The 14,906-nt window shown below is 31.3% G+C and overlaps 4 protein-coding genes across 6 annotated transcripts; 2 read left to right on the forward strand and 2 right to left on the reverse strand.

Moving 5' to 3' along the window:
* Positions 1-692: 692 nt before the first annotated feature.
* On the reverse strand, positions 693-7,703 carry LOC106106763. 3 transcript variants are annotated; one of them, XM_013287413.1, is made up of 8 exons: positions 7,405-7,703; positions 6,484-6,767; positions 5,843-6,016; positions 5,601-5,735; positions 3,957-4,103; positions 3,290-3,571; positions 2,543-2,605; positions 693-814 (listed from the first exon to the last, which is right to left on the reverse strand). In XM_013287413.1, the coding sequence occupies exons 1-8, from the start codon at positions 7,536-7,538 to the stop codon at positions 693-695; spliced, it is 1,341 nt and encodes a 446-aa protein (XP_013142867.1). In that variant the 5' UTR covers positions 7,539-7,703. The 3 variants fall into 3 exon arrangements, with proteins under 3 accessions (XP_013142867.1, XP_013142865.1, XP_013142866.1); XM_013287411.1 differs by lacking the exon at positions 693-814 and adding an exon at positions 1,337-2,106; XM_013287412.1 differs by lacking the exons at positions 693-814; positions 3,957-4,103 and adding an exon at positions 1,337-2,106.
* A 1,092-nt stretch (positions 7,704-8,795) lies between these two features.
* Positions 8,796-12,819, forward strand: LOC106106689 (zinc finger protein 271). Its single transcript, XM_013287315.1, has 11 exons — positions 8,796-9,296; positions 9,427-9,566; positions 9,647-9,689; positions 9,757-9,809; positions 10,002-10,035; positions 10,111-10,139; positions 10,298-10,459; positions 10,890-11,015; positions 11,276-11,342; positions 11,570-11,698; positions 12,176-12,819. The coding sequence occupies exons 1-11, from the start codon at positions 9,186-9,188 to the stop codon at positions 12,404-12,406; spliced, it is 1,125 nt and encodes a 374-aa protein (XP_013142769.1). The 5' UTR covers positions 8,796-9,185; the 3' UTR covers positions 12,407-12,819.
* Positions 12,820-12,916: 97 nt separating this feature from the next.
* On the reverse strand, positions 12,917-13,772 carry LOC106106691 (NADH dehydrogenase [ubiquinone] 1 subunit C2). The gene is made up of 3 exons (XM_013287317.1): positions 13,496-13,772; positions 13,249-13,392; positions 12,917-13,074 (listed from the first exon to the last, which is right to left on the reverse strand). Exons 1-3 carry the CDS (start codon positions 13,653-13,655, stop codon positions 13,025-13,027), a joined length of 354 nt encoding a protein of 117 aa, XP_013142771.1. The 5' UTR covers positions 13,656-13,772; the 3' UTR covers positions 12,917-13,024.
* Positions 13,773-13,912: 140 nt separating this feature from the next.
* LOC106106690 (rRNA-processing protein FCF1 homolog) lies at positions 13,913-14,821 on the forward strand. The gene is made up of 2 exons (XM_013287316.1): positions 13,913-14,073; positions 14,171-14,821. Exons 1-2 carry the CDS (start codon positions 14,071-14,073, stop codon positions 14,783-14,785), a joined length of 618 nt encoding a protein of 205 aa, XP_013142770.1. The 5' UTR covers positions 13,913-14,070; the 3' UTR covers positions 14,786-14,821.
* The last annotated feature ends 85 nt before the right edge of the window (positions 14,822-14,906 follow it).

Genomic DNA, 14,906 nt, shown 5'->3' on the forward strand with positions numbered 1-14,906 from the left:
GATACATTTTTTAACTTTCTCTATATGAATATCAAGTGATAGGATTAAACTAGCTGGGACCGTGACAAAATACTAACCAAATCATAAACTAAAATTGTAATTTTAGTTATATAAAATAATGATAATTTATAGGGCGTAGAGGACATATTGCTTAAAATTCAAGGTCAACCACCAAAAAGATTAAAATGGCCGACACTTTTATGTAATTGTCAGATTGCTATGTAGGATTTTTTTCAAATAGCATTAGAAAAATCAATATCTCTAAACTCACTAGGAACCCGTAGTATAGTTATCAGGCAAGTTAAGCTGGTTTTTAGTCAAGTGCTCGGCCCAGTAACAGGTCAAGACAGTCACTGTTATCCTATTCTATTTACTAGACTATTTATTATCCACAACACATGTGTTTATGTCCCGTAAAATGATGTTCATCGTTTATCTACAGGATCCAGTCTCTTAATTTCTTCGCAATGACATTGTCACTATTCCTGCGATTTTCTGGTCGTTTAGGCGTTCATCCATTTCTATCACCATCATCACCCTTATCCTATTCTCGTAGGGTCGGCACAACAGGTTTTTGTCCTCCAAATAACTCTATCATACGTCATCTCAGTCCCTCAGTCATTTACCCCTAAGTTTAATGGCGTGAAAATATATAACCTAAAGCGTGACGTAAGTGGCTTTTATTTAAAAGGTTATTCAACAATGTGCTGTAATTGCTGACATCTTAGGTAACAAATTGTGTGTTTACGCTTTATTATAATAGTATATACATAGATTTCCACTAAACTGTTAGCCGCCTTACTACCGATGTTCACTGGAAAATAATATTTATTTTTATTAACATAAAGTCCAATTTCAGAAAATTAACACAATAAAAGATTTAAAAACAAAATGTAAATTAGGTTAGTTCCTTATAATTTCATAAACAGATTGTGACGAAATTTTGCTAGAATGTTCTTAGCATGTGAGAATGTTGTGGTTTGTTTGCACAAAGACTAATAAATAAGGTAAATGGTTTCTCTGGGTTAATAAATTAATTACCATCTGTGATACCATTAAATCTGCATTGAACTACAAATTTTTGATTAAAAGATAGTTATAAATATATTCATTTATTTACATGCCATAAATATATTTTAGATAACTACCTGTATGTCCCATATTTGTATGTAAAAGACAACAGAAATCTCACTCATGTTATGTGTTTTCTTCGTTTCATAGACTACTATACAGAAATATATTTCTGTCAATTCCACATCACATTTTTTTATTATTTTCATCTCATTTCAAAAAAAATTACATTACATGTAATATGGAAATAGTATTAAATGAAATAATTGCCAAAGTTCATATTTTAACAATCTTTTTCGCATTTCATATAGTTTACACATTTTTTGTTGTAATTTTATAGCAAAGCTTTTTCCCTCTTGGTTGTAAATTATTGCGACATCTAATTCTGATTTATGCAGTTCTTTTCCTTGATTTTCAACTCTGTTTGCAATTTTGCAAACTATTGCCAATTCAATGCTTTTTGCAGATCTTGGCAAATTTATTGGCAATGTTGTTAATCATTGCCAAATTACACCGGCAAATGCCAAAAGCAATTTGCAGACCAGTTGTATATACGCTACAAATAGTTTGTTTTCTACAGCGGTACTGTTTGTTTTTCATTCGATTCATACATTGAGTTAACAATAGACATAATTTTATTAGCTTGTCTTATTAATTTTACTAATACATCACTTCTTGGTAACGTTAGCATTTCAGATAGAAATTCGTATCCGTAAGGCGCTTTTGTTAAAATATACACAGCTTCAATTTTATGCTTTACACTCGTTTTATAATGAGGTCGTTGATCTATTGGTGGTATCAGAGTAAGTAATTTTTGAGTACTCGGAAAATGTTCCACGGTTGCCAAAAGTTCAGGATTTGAAACGATATTTTTAGCGACTTTCAGACTGAATAACAGTTTTGTAACTAAGTATTTCAATTTAGCTAGTCGGGTTCTAACTTGGAGAAGATATTCATATAAAATCTTTTCTCCTCTAGTTACTGGAACTATATAGTCTTGAATTTTAAGTGTAATACCGCGCTTATGTCGAGATTCTGAAAACGAATTATTACAATCACTGAATATTTACAATACAATAATCTTCCTAATATTATAAATGCGAAAGTTTAGATGGTTAAATGTTTGTTAGAGTTTGCCGCCTAAATTACTGAATGGATCTTTGAAATTTGGCAAAGACGTATAGTCTGGAACATATAGGCTACTTACTTTTAATTCCACGCGGACGGATTCGCGGGCGAAAGCTAGTATTTACATATTATAATCAGAACATTTACATTCAGTATAATTTGTAGCTGGGAATAAGACAGAAAATATTTAAAACTTGCATATCAAATTAGATAAAAATACATGAGAAGACAGAAAACAAAGATCTTTTTTTATTGTCAGGGAGGCGCTGAAAGTTATAGTTAGATGCCAATCTGGGCAAATTACTGGCGGTATAAAAGCTTGGTTAAAAAAATACATATATACCTTTCAGTAAAACATCCGGTATTACACTGTTGGGAAGATCTTCAGGTAAAACTTGCTCCTCATCTAAAATGTCAAATAATTTTAAATAAATATCACATAAGTAGCTTTTCCCGAACAATTTCATTCAAATGACATTATAAAAACTATTTTATTGTTTACATTTGTTTTTCGATTTCAAATGATATTGGATAACAATTACCGTTACCATAGCAATCTTGCTTCCTGGATGTCAGTTTGTAGTGTTTGTCCCTTTCCCGCATGACTTTCTTCCAAATTATTTACTCCGTAAGTTTAATAGCGTTAAAATATAAAGCATAAAGCGTATCGTCAGTGTAAGGCATTTTATTAAAAAAAATAATTATTGAAAAACGTAACGCTATATATAAGTTTACGCTTTATTGTATTAGTAAAGAAGTATAGATATTCCATTAAAATTTCAATTGAAAATCTCAAAATTCAAATGATAAAATGACAACGACATTTGCAATTTTCTAACAATTTCCTTACCATAGCAATCTTGTTTCTTTGCTGGAATTAGCTTGTGGTGTTTGTCCCTTTCTCGGATGACAATTATCTACATTTTTACATTCCTTTACTATATGAAGAAATGAATAAAAAAGAAAAAAAAAACATTCCCTGAACTGTGTTACTACTCCATATACTTTTATAAAAAAATGTTCTTTAGTAAAAGTGCATTAAGCAAATTTTTAACGGAATGTATAAATTAAAACTACAAGAAAGATTTACCTATATTTTCTGGATCACTCTTTGTTTTATTTTGTTGATACTGATTTTTATTGATATTGTTGTCTGAATTTCCTACATTTGAAGTCTCAATTATATTTGTTGAGTCCGTCAAATTATTTGTTGAGTCCATTAAATTATATGTTGAGTCCATTAAATTATTTGTTGAATCCATTAAATTATTTGTTGAGTCCGTTAAATCATTATTATTCGATGGTGTAGGAAAATATTTCAATAAAATACGCCCCTTCTCATCGATAATAACTTCAGGATGTGGAGTAACATCTGAAACATGAGATATATTATTACATTAAAAATTATTACATATATACAAAACTCTACACTACAGGATATTAAAAAACGGGCATACAATGTTACTATAATTTACTAATGTTACTATTTTTTTTTTTTTTTTTCATTTAATTCCGACCAAATACATTTCCAAACATTTATTGTGTATTATTAAAAAAAGTAATATCTTACTGCTTATTTATATTATAATTATTAATATAAATAAATGACGAATTTTAGGTGGATGGATGGATGTTTTGTTACTACATATCTCCAAGATTCAACTTTAGTCAAAATGTGGTATTAACAGAGAAAATGAAAAACATAGGCTATTTTTTTTAATTCCTACAGCTATCTTCTATACATTTGAGAACTTTACCCTCTAAACCAGGCCCCATACGTTGGCCTTCCTGTTCGACAGGTACAACGTTGTAAAAATCATCTACCCAATTTGTATATTCTTGTATATAAGGAGCGGAACAATTGGTCCAAATGTTTTCTTGTATCGGACATACACTTTTGGTTTCTACAATACAAAAATTTTAATTCTTCCACCAAACAACAAGCAAAATATAAGCCTTAATTCGATAGTTTTTTGAAGCAAAAAAAACTGTTTTTTGTATTTTTTTCATTACTTTTTCAGTAATTTTTTAAAATTAGTTGTTCATCACAGTGGACACTATCAAATGATTTTTTTTACAAATTGTTGAATACATGTATCGAATTCAATAATTATACAAATGTTGTTTAACTTGGTGATAAAAGGTTGATTTTTGCACAAAAATATTAGAAATAAATAAGTATTAACATTAAAAAACTGAGGTTTACAATGAAACTGTATGAAACAAAATATGAAAAACACCGTTTTCCTTTGGCTGAGGATTCTTTGGTGCTTTTTTAACTCTTTTTTTATTTTTATCTCCTTTCTTTGGTTCATCTAAATAAGGCAGATATTATATATGTATATGATTACACACAATATTTATTTCGTTCTTTAAAATGTAATAAAAATCAATATTTGGGAATTAATTTAAACATTAATGAAGGATCAGGTGAATTTTAATAATTATTTGATTAAAAAAAAACTTTAAAGAAAAATTATTTAAAAAAATCGTTTAAAAGGTATTACAATAATATCTTACCAACAACATGAAAAAACTAGATAAGTATATAATATTATAAAGAGGAAAGATTTGTATTTTAGTATGTATTGGAATAACTCAAAAACTAATGGGCCAATTTCAAAAATTCCTTCACCTTTAAAAAACTGCATTGTCAGTGAGTAACATAGCCTACGTTTTTTTATTGCATACGGGCGAAGTCTCGAGCAATATAAATATAATAAAATACCTTTGGCATCATCATCTTCTAGTTTAGTTACTTTTATAAATGTGCAGTCACTGAGCAAGTCAGTAGATCTGAATGTGGGTAGTTAGGTGACATCTATAACATTTCTTTGATCAAATACCGATTCCTTTGACTTATCAATTGCATCTGCAATATAGTAAAAAAATTGAATTTAAATCGACCCTCTTAGTGTAGATTTAATGAGAATTTTTCAGCATAGACACTTATAATGGCAAATTAACCACTCTTAAAGTAAGTAAGCAATCACATAGAAGTGTATAGGGCCTTACTACAAAAAAAAAATATTACAAACACATTTTAGCTAGTTTTAGTTTTAGCAAGTAATTAAGGCAGGGTCATACTTCTTACTAATATTATAAATACATAAGTTTAGATGTATGGATGGACATTTACTACTTATATCAGGCTTAATGGAACAAGCTGTTTCACAAAGACATAGAACAGTCTGGAAGAACACATTGGCTACTAATAACGTTTTTATAATACTCGCAGATAGCGTCGCGGATAATATCTTAAATAACAAAGTACTTATAACAAATGCAGTGTGGTGATACATACTTTGAAAAATATAACTTCATTGATGGCTAAATAACTCAGAATCACAGTTAAAAACATGTGTTTTACTAAACTTTATAGGAAAATACAGTATTTATACCTGTTTTGGGTTTTATTAAAAGTGTTGGGTTGTTTGTTAAAGGGTCTAGAGTTACAACTGCAGTATTTTCTGAATTTTTTTCCGTTTCTGCAATTGGCTTTCGTTTATTTGATAATCTCACAACCAAAGGAGCTTCTGAAACCCAAATACAGATATAAAAACATTCTTAAATATAAACTACATTACAGGAAATTCATCAATTATACAAAGTGTTAATTAACTTAAGGGAGAGAGATTTTTACCATTATTTTCTTCAGGTGGTTCATCTATTAAATCCTCATATGGAAGTGAGGTTGGTAAGTTTGATAAGATTTGTGGTTCCATTTCATATTCAGCATCAGAGACTATATAAGGTATTATAAGGGATGGATCTACTTTTTTCGGTTTCATATCTACAAACGATGGGGATGGAGGGTCTGTAAAATAAAAGTGTAAAATCTGTTTGTGTCAGTGCAGTCATTACATAGATTAAGGTAACATGACAAACACATCAAGGTAAAAGTAAATAAACAAGAAACACAACATAACAATAAAAGCATAAAGTATTCTTAATTCAAATTTAATCAATAGTTAAAGTTAAGCCATGCCAGTAAAGGGATAAGTAGATAGTAGTTGCTGTCATACTATCTACTGGCGCAATGTTTACTGTAAGCAATGAGATATGTCAGTGTCAATCTTTATACCCCACTCGACCCTCCCTCAACTTACATGTTAAGTACTGATGGTAGTTGGCATTTAACATAGGCAGTAGTGTCAATATCACTCAACACTGGACAGTCAATCAACTGCGCAGTGTGAATTATAACTGGTGCCAGTGAGTCCATACAATTGATCGCTGTCACAACTGGCCAAGTGTGAACCGGGCATCATATCGAGAACATACCTGGTTGACTAGGCTTTCCAATTTCTTCATTATTGTTGGCGTCGTCAGTGTCAGATTGATTCCTATGATACATGTGCAAAGGAAAACAGGCCATAATTTCATCAGAGAGTGGAGGATGTTTTAAATTTAATGATGGTATTGCAGTCCTTCTGAGACGACTTTTCTTTCTATTAAAATCTCTAGGAGTAAAATGCTGTCCACATAAATATTTTAACATATGCAACTTTTCAATAGGGACATATGCCAGATCTTCATTTCCAACACGTCTTACCCATTCTTTGCATCTGGGAATTAAAATAAATGTATGTCAATTTTACATTGTCTATGAACTATCTAGAATATGCTAGCATGATAGCATATGTAGACCACATATGCTATTATTCATTAGATAATATTGCCTCATTCCTAGAAGGTAATCCCGAAGTTCTTAAAATTTATTTAGCTTGTTATGTAAGCTTCTGTGACAAACATAGTTAATTTTAAATGAATATTGGTTATTGTTATTAGTAAAGTTAAGTTATTACTACTAATTTTGTTGCATACTAACTGTAACATTACAATGTAAAAACTTTACTTTATTGTTTTCATTCTGTAAAACTTTCAATTGCAAAATTGTATGAAAGCCCTTGCCTGCCATTGAGTTTTAGTAACTATGGCAACCTGTATTCCTTGCTAATAATGGTTTGTAATTGTTAGATCTCAACAATCTTTTCCAATATACTCACTCCCTAATTTTAATAGCGTGAAATATATAGCCTAAACCGTGTCATAAGTGCGGGTATTTTTATTATTATAGAATGATTCAGAAAAATGCTTTCATTGCCGATTTTTGCTAATTCCGTATAAAGGTATAAAGGTTACATACGGAAGATATATGTGTTTACAATTTTGTATATTAAATATAGAAAGATAATTATTTACCGAGCCTCATTTAAAGGGAACTGACCCATAAAATCCCTTTTTTTACCCATTACTCGGAATGAACGATGTTTACATATTTCGCATGAAACAAATCGTTTTCTGCTCGTCTTCGGTGCATTGCTTTGTTCTAGCATTTTGAGGTACCAAATTATTACAAACAACCGACCAGTAATTCTTCCAAAAGCATTTATATTTCTTAAACAAACATTACATTACGGTATCAATATATTTTGTTTAGTTGATTGATAAAAGCAAAAGCCAGTAGCCCGCCGAACCCCGCTCGCTGTTGGTTGACAGCAGTTGACAGCATGACAGCTGACAGAGGGCCAAAGAGTTTGTAGCTACCAAAGATGTTAAAAAAATATATAGAGCTTAGCTCCCAAACATCGTTTCTTTTACTTTTTTTACGCAAATCGTTTGAGAGGATTTGAGAGAAAGGTATTTCCGTTTAGGAGTTCCTACTTTCTCCGTAAAAGCAATTTCAATTTTTAGGGTGCAGTTGGCCCCATGGATATTAAATAAGTACTACGTCCAGCAGGAAAGAGTGAGGATCTGAACATCTTGCAGTTAAAATAAAGAAAATAAAACCTTATATCATTGTAGTAAGAGTCTCATTGCACGCATAAAAAAATTGATGCCGAGTGAGAGGACTACAAGTATCCGCTGTGTCCCTTTCTAACAGTGATCTGGAGTAGCCAGATATCAATTATTTCGTTTACAGAAAAATGGGCGATTTGTATAAGGAATAAGCTAGGTTTACGGCGTAAACTTCACAAGACTTTTATTTAGAAATGTTTGATTTAGAATAATGTATTTTGTATTGTTTTTGTTAAATACATTAATTATAACAATAATTATTATTACGGACAGGACTATCACTGCCAATAGGTCTGATATAGTAATAATAGATCGGTCTGAGAGTTGTGTATTATTGGTCGATATCACTATCCCGCATGACGAAAATCTTGTGGAAGCCGAAAATGAAAAAATATTAAAATATTTAGATCTGGCTCACGAGATTACAACCATGTGGCGTATGATATCGACTACCATTATTCCGATAGTCGTTTTAGTCTATGGGCTAATAGCGAAGAGCTTCTACCAACATCTCAAGAAGCTCTCGCAAGACAGTTGGATCAAGGGCCCGATTCAAAAGCCAGTTATTTTAGAAACCACACGCATAGTGCGGAGATTCCTGTCTCTGCAGCCCTGACCACTGGTTGCTTGAGTCATCGGATTCCGCAGCCGGTGGTGCTCTATTTTTTTAAAAAGGCTTTATTTTATCTTTTATACAAAGGATGCAAAATATATTATATGTAGAATAAGGAATGAGGATACATATGAAAACAATAATACATTAAAATCCATTTGAAGCAATAATCTGCTGACGTCAGACAACAAAAATATTTTTTTTATGAATTGTCCTTGTATCATATTTCAACATGGTTACCATCGCCGGAGAGGGATAAAAGGGACAGTTATTGAGGTCTCGCTCGGCTTCAATTTATCGACAAGTGCTCATTCCTGTTCTAGTAGTACTTCCACAGAGTACTTTGTAACATACTGAAAGTACTACTTCCATTGGAAAACTATAAGAGGCCGATGTATGACATTTTCATTTTCTTTTCACCAATATTCAGTTAGATATTTATCCCCGAACTCGTAGTTTCATCCCCCTGTTGGTGGTTTTATTAAAGAAAGCAGGTCTGAGACTCAGATTAACAAGAAAAATTGAGTAAACAATTCTTAACAACAAGAGATACTTGTGAAGACAGTAAAAAATGGACAACGTATGTAGAATATGTCTCAAAGGGGGGCTTCTCTCCTCTATTTTTGTTGATAATTACACAGTATCTTTACGTGATATGATAGAGTATTGTAGTAATGTTAAGGTAAGTAACATGGCACTCTTTAATATAAAATTCTATTAGTCAATTTAAGAATACAATGAAATAGCATTTAAATTGATAAAGAATAGAATGATTAATTTGTTTCACTTAATAACACACATGTTAATTACAGATATGTGATGATGATGGTTTACCTGAGCAAATTTGCAGCAATTGTATATACAAATTGGGAGTGGCGTATCATTTTAAACATTTATGCAAAAGTTCTGATGTACGTTTAAGGGAACATCATGGATTGCAACCAGTCAGTGGGTAGGTAAAAGAAAAATATATTTAGGAGTTTGATATGTACTGTACAATATTATGATATAATTTATTTAATACATTCACAGAACTAGAGATATTGGCATAATGACAGATTCACCGGACAGATTTGTATGTATCTCAAGTTATTTATTCATAACTAAATCAAGATTATTAAATATCTTATATGTTTTTGTAGGCAAAAAACCGCACGACATTAAAAAGGATGGGTAATGACAGAATCACAACATGGTATGTTAACTAAATATAAATTTCTTTTGTAATTTTCTCACATAATTTAGTATTCCAGTATTCCATCTTGCTTTATAGTGGCAGAATTGCTGGGAAATTGTTATTTTAAATGTGTCATGTATCTATATTGAAATCTATGAACATAGAAATTATAATAGCTTTTTTCATGTAATATATTAAATTTTATTTCAGGTCGCATGATGTTGCCGTTATGACAGATCCATTTGTATGTATTTAAAAAATATATTCATATTAATTATGTTTTTATATAAAGTTATTACTATTTTTATTATTGTTTTAGATCCCTCGTGCTACATTAATAAAAAAATGGTATGTAGCCTATACAATGTGTTTAATCAATTTAAAATTTAAAATTGCTTTGAGTTTTAAATTGCTGCATTCTGGAGATAACTTTTAACAAATATCCAACCATCAAACCATTCACATTTATAATATAAGTGAGATAGTAGAATTGTACTATTTGACAGCAAATGCAAACTGAGTCAGAAGAAGAGCAGATCAAATTACAATAGGAAACCAGAATCGGAAAAAAAGAAGCGCGGCCCTAAACCCAAACCGAAGCAAAGTCACACCTGCCAACAATGCCAGAAAGATTTCCGATGCAATGCTCAGCTAGAAGTTCATATGAGGTAAGACACTTTTTAAGAAATTTTAATTTATATAATACTAGCTTCGCCCGCATGAAATTAAAAAAATCAAACGCAAGTAGCCTATGTGTACAACCAGACTATCGTTTACATCTATGCCAAATTATATTGAAATCCATTCAGCCATTTAGGACACAAGCTCTAAAAAACATTCATCCATGTAAACTTTCACATTTATAATATCAGTATGATTCTTACTTTTGACTGTAAAGTTTAGAGTGTATCAGGGAGCAAAATAGTTCTTTCTATAGATAGAGCTAGGATTCCATAACTCTGATTTAGATAAAATGGTCTGGTTTGATGGATAATTTTTAGTATACCACAGAACAATTATTTATTCATGGGATGTACTTGAAATATTGTTTACCTCTTTGATATTAATCTTTTATATATTGAAATGATTGTCTTTTAGGACACACACTGGTGAACAACCATATTTATGTATGTACTGTCCGCGTGGCTTCTCACAGAAACACAACCTTACAATACACTTAAGAACACACACTGGCGAGAAACCATTTCAGTGCCAAATTTGCAGGTATATGTAAAATGTGTATATTACCAAGTAATTTTGTTGTCAAACCGCCTAACTAATATTGGTATGTTTTCCGATGAGCTGATCTAAATTATTTCCCCTCATTCTCTTTGAATATTAGAGATAACTATTTTGTACAAATGAAATTAAATTGAACTTATTCCAATAAATAGTATTTGTAATATTGTAAATCAGAACTACATATATTTGTAGACTCAAAAATCACTCGGAGATAAAACTTATTAAATCTTTCTATTTTACAGTAGAAAATTCTCAGCACAAAGTAATCTTCAGGTACATCTTAAAATCCACTCTGGTCAAAAAGATCATGTAAGTTGTTTTAAATTATTAAGTACAATAAGGTGATGGGACTAGTCTTTATGAGTTTATTGGAATTTTTCCTCAAAATAGGCAAACAATAATTTAAATTATATTTCATGAACTGTCTTTTAGTTTTGTTTCAAAATGGACCTCATAATTATGTAAACAGTCAGTTTTTATCATTTCAAAGTGTAATAATTCAAAAATATAACTAAATATATGTATTGTTGTTGCAGGAATGTTCATTGTGTGATAAATCATTTGTAACATCCAGTGAACTGACTCGGCATATGAGCAAACACAGAGGTGTCAAAGACTTCAAATGTGATGAGTGCAAGTCTGCTTATGTTCACCCCAGAGATCTTGTAAGTGTCACACAATAAGATACCTTGTTCCAATAGCAATAGAGTGTATATTCAAATTAGAGAAAGAGTGGTAGAGCATGCTTTAACATCTTCCCACAAATGGGCCGGTCCGTCCAATGCAATACCACAACCACACAGAAGACAGGCGTGAAGTGGAAGCAATTCCGAGTTTGATGAGTGTGGTGCCGATAGTAGACCCCTTTCCGTTCCACCCTATCCTTGGGAGGAAAGAATGGGAAGAAAAAGTGTATGTGGTGGTAAGAAGGGGGAATATTCTGTTTATGTCCATCACCTCTTCTATTGATTAAGGGTAGGCAATGCATCTTCATTTGTGGACAACTATGGAAAGTGGTTGCTTCACTATATCGGCAGATTCAAGCTAAAACTGAAGCTCCCCTTCCCTAGGCGATGTCTATAATACCTCTAATAAATATCATCTTATTTCTACAATGTTTTTTACTCCAATGTTGTTTTCAGAGACTGCACAAACTGAAAAAACATGCAAACACATCACAAAATTCAACACAGAATGAAGGTTTTAATAACAGCAGTCATATTGATATAATTGGTCTTGAAGATAGAAGGGAAATTCACTTAAAGAATGACAAAGATGTCACTCTCTACACTGGGCATACAATTGATGTGAAAAATGAACCCAACCACAGTTTCATAGATCTTGAAAAGGAGATATTTACATTCCCTAATTAGTGAAGTAATTTACTTGAACTTTCGACCAATTGAAATATTACTGCATCTTATTGCTATGTTGGCTTTGCACTTTATGTTTGTGTGCCCAAGCTGCATTGTAAATAATCCATTCCTATAGGTAGAGAATTGAAATATGTTACACATAAGGAATACAGTTTTAGTCAAGAAAACAATTATGTTTTATAACCTTTAATATAGTCACAACTATTATAAATTAATGTACAAAAAATTGTATTGTTAAACTACATTGATATGGACATTTAAAGTATAATCAACATTTGCAATGTGTTTTTTTTTTAGATGTTCTAGGAAACAATTTTAATATGTTGTAGCATGTACTAGATGCTAAGTAGACTAAGTAAGGATATTGCATCTTTGTGTATGATATTCACTAACCAGTATCCTTGTAACATCTTAAGACAGTCTAAATAAAAATTTACTATCATTAAAAATGTCTCATTTTTCAGAATTTTTCCTACACAACAAATATCTTAAATGAAATAATTCAAAAACATATTATCTATACTTTATTGACTAATAACATGTTTACATTGCCACTGAGCATATAAATTAAGCTTTAACTGAATCTTCAAGTTAACATTGCAATATATCTCCCATTTACCTGATAGGTACCCAGGGCTCAAAAACATCGGCTAGTTTTTTTCTCTCTGAAAAGAAAAGCAACTTTAGGTGAAAATATTCTTTTTTGTGTTTGTTGACATCAATATACATAAACATAGTAAATACCATTATTTACAAATGCAGGACTATATTGTAGTTACAGCTCTATACTATTAAAATGTATTGTTTATAAGGACTGCAATCTTACAATATTAATTTACCTGGAATAGGGAAATCTTCGGGATGTAATTCCACGTAATGACGATAGACAGCGTCCTTTTCAGCAAAATATTCATCTCGTTTATTCTGAACGTAATTTAATAGGGCACACCATCCGACCACACCAAAGATGTGTTTTTGAATACCTTAAACATTGAATAAAAAGTTGTTTGTTATGTAATCGATTACCATTAGTAAATACCTTCAGAAACGTGCAATCTACTTTGTTATTGTTATATAATAAATTACCACTAAAGACCGGTCGTCTTGTTCCAAAATTAATCATAACTCCCGTCCCAACTCCAAAAGTAGCTCCAATTAAATATGGCCAATATAAGTTTAAAAAGGGTTTCTTCCTATCCTCATCTCCCAATTTGAGGAGATCTATTGCAGATAAATGTGCAGACATGTTTTACGCACGATGTTTTACCACTTTTGTTCGAGATAATAAAAAATGGATTTAAAACTGGAAAATAATAAAGGTGACAGAAAAGCAAGAGACAAGTTCATCACATTGACAGATGACAAAAATGAAATTGTCATAATGTAAGCACAGACTAAATATTGCTAGGTAGTGCAAAAACTGTTGTCTATTTTAAAATGTTTAGCTTAAATCACTTGTAGCCATATAACTGTCCTTTTTTCAAATGTCACCAGATATCACTGTCATGTCAGCCAGCTGTCAGTTGGTTGGTAAATAATTAGAGCGTGAGTTTAGTAGTTTTTCTAGAGGTTATTAAAGCGTTTTGTTTTATTATTTGGAGATTTAGTATTAGTAATAAGTATTTTAATTAACGGGACGTTTTTACATTTTACAAAGCAAAATGGTAAGTGCATACGGTCTTAAAAATGAACACACATTAAAGGTAACAACAGTACATTTATGTATTATTTTTAATTCATTTGATTATCATTCGGTTTCAGGGTAAGCAGCGCAAGACAAGAAAAATAGTAGAAAAAAGATTTGCCAAAATGAAAAAGCTTATTAGTCCGAGCGATCCACGGATTAAAGCAAAAGATCGTGCCGAACCTAAAAAAAAGAAACCAATCGATCCTCATGAAATGAAAATCCGCGAAGTGCCTCAATCAAGCTCTGCTTTGTTTTTTCAATATAATACACAATTAGGTCCACCTTACCATATACTTATTGATACTAATTTTATAAACTTCTCCATTAAAAACAAATTAGACATTATACAGAATATGATGGACTGTCTGTATGCTAAATGTATTCCGTATATCACTGACTGTGTCTTAGGTGAGTTGGAAAAATTAGGTAGGAAGTACAGAGTTGCACTGAGGATTATAAAAGACCCACGATTTGAGAGGATAGCCTGCCTTCACAAAGGGACATATGCGGATGACTGCATTGTGCAAAGAGTCACACAACACAAATGTTACATAGTCGCTACTAATGATAAAGATTTAAAAAGAAGAATCAGGAAAATCCCTGGAGTACCAATTATGTATGTTGCAGAACATAAGTTTACTATAGAAAGAATGCCAGATGCTTATGGAGCTCCCAAGGGGGCCATTTAGTTTTAAGTTTTCTTTTTAATAAAATTATACCTAAGATGTTTTTGTTATTTAATATACTCTCTACATTATTCTATACTCTGCTCAACATACTTCAGTAAAAAATATTAAACATTGTCGAAAT

This window comes from Papilio polytes, unplaced genomic scaffold (assembly GCF_000836215.1).
Source record: "Papilio polytes unplaced genomic scaffold, Ppol_1.0 DF822178.1, whole genome shotgun sequence".
In the NCBI taxonomy this organism is placed as follows: domain Eukaryota; kingdom Metazoa; phylum Arthropoda; class Insecta; order Lepidoptera; family Papilionidae; genus Papilio; species Papilio polytes.

Bases quoted from the DNA above. Each gene is read 5' to 3' on its own strand.
- LOC106106763 (XM_013287411.1), bottom strand. From the start codon at position 7,538: ATGCTAGAACAAAGCAATGCACCGAAGACGAGCAGAAAACGATTTGTT. The intron at 4,104-5,600 runs GTATAAATACTG...TTTGTATTGTAG, and splicing joins TTTAATAAAACCCAAAACAG to AAACCAAAAGTGTATGTCCG. The intron at 2,107-2,542 runs GTATATATGTAT...ATTCGTTTTCAG, and splicing joins ACCGGATGTTTTACTGAAAG to AATCTCGACATAAGCGCGGT.
- LOC106106689 (XM_013287315.1), top strand. From the start codon at position 9,186: ATGGACAACGTATGTAGAATATGTCTCAAAGGGGGGCTTCTCTCCTCT. The intron at 9,690-9,756 runs GTATGTATCTCA...ATGTTTTTGTAG, and splicing joins CAGATTCACCGGACAGATTT to GCAAAAAACCGCACGACATT. The intron at 10,036-10,110 runs GTATGTATTTAA...TTATTGTTTTAG, and splicing joins CCGTTATGACAGATCCATTT to ATCCCTCGTGCTACATTAAT.
- LOC106106691 (XM_013287317.1), bottom strand. From the start codon at position 13,655: ATGTCTGCACATTTATCTGCAATAGATCTCCTCAAATTGGGAGATGAG. The intron at 13,393-13,495 runs GTAATTTATTAT...TCAATGTTTAAG, and splicing joins AAGACGACCGGTCTTTAGTG to GTATTCAAAAACACATCTTT. The intron at 13,075-13,248 runs GTAAATTAATAT...TTTTCTTTTCAG, and splicing joins CGAAGATTTCCCTATTCCAG to AGAGAAAAAAACTAGCCGAT.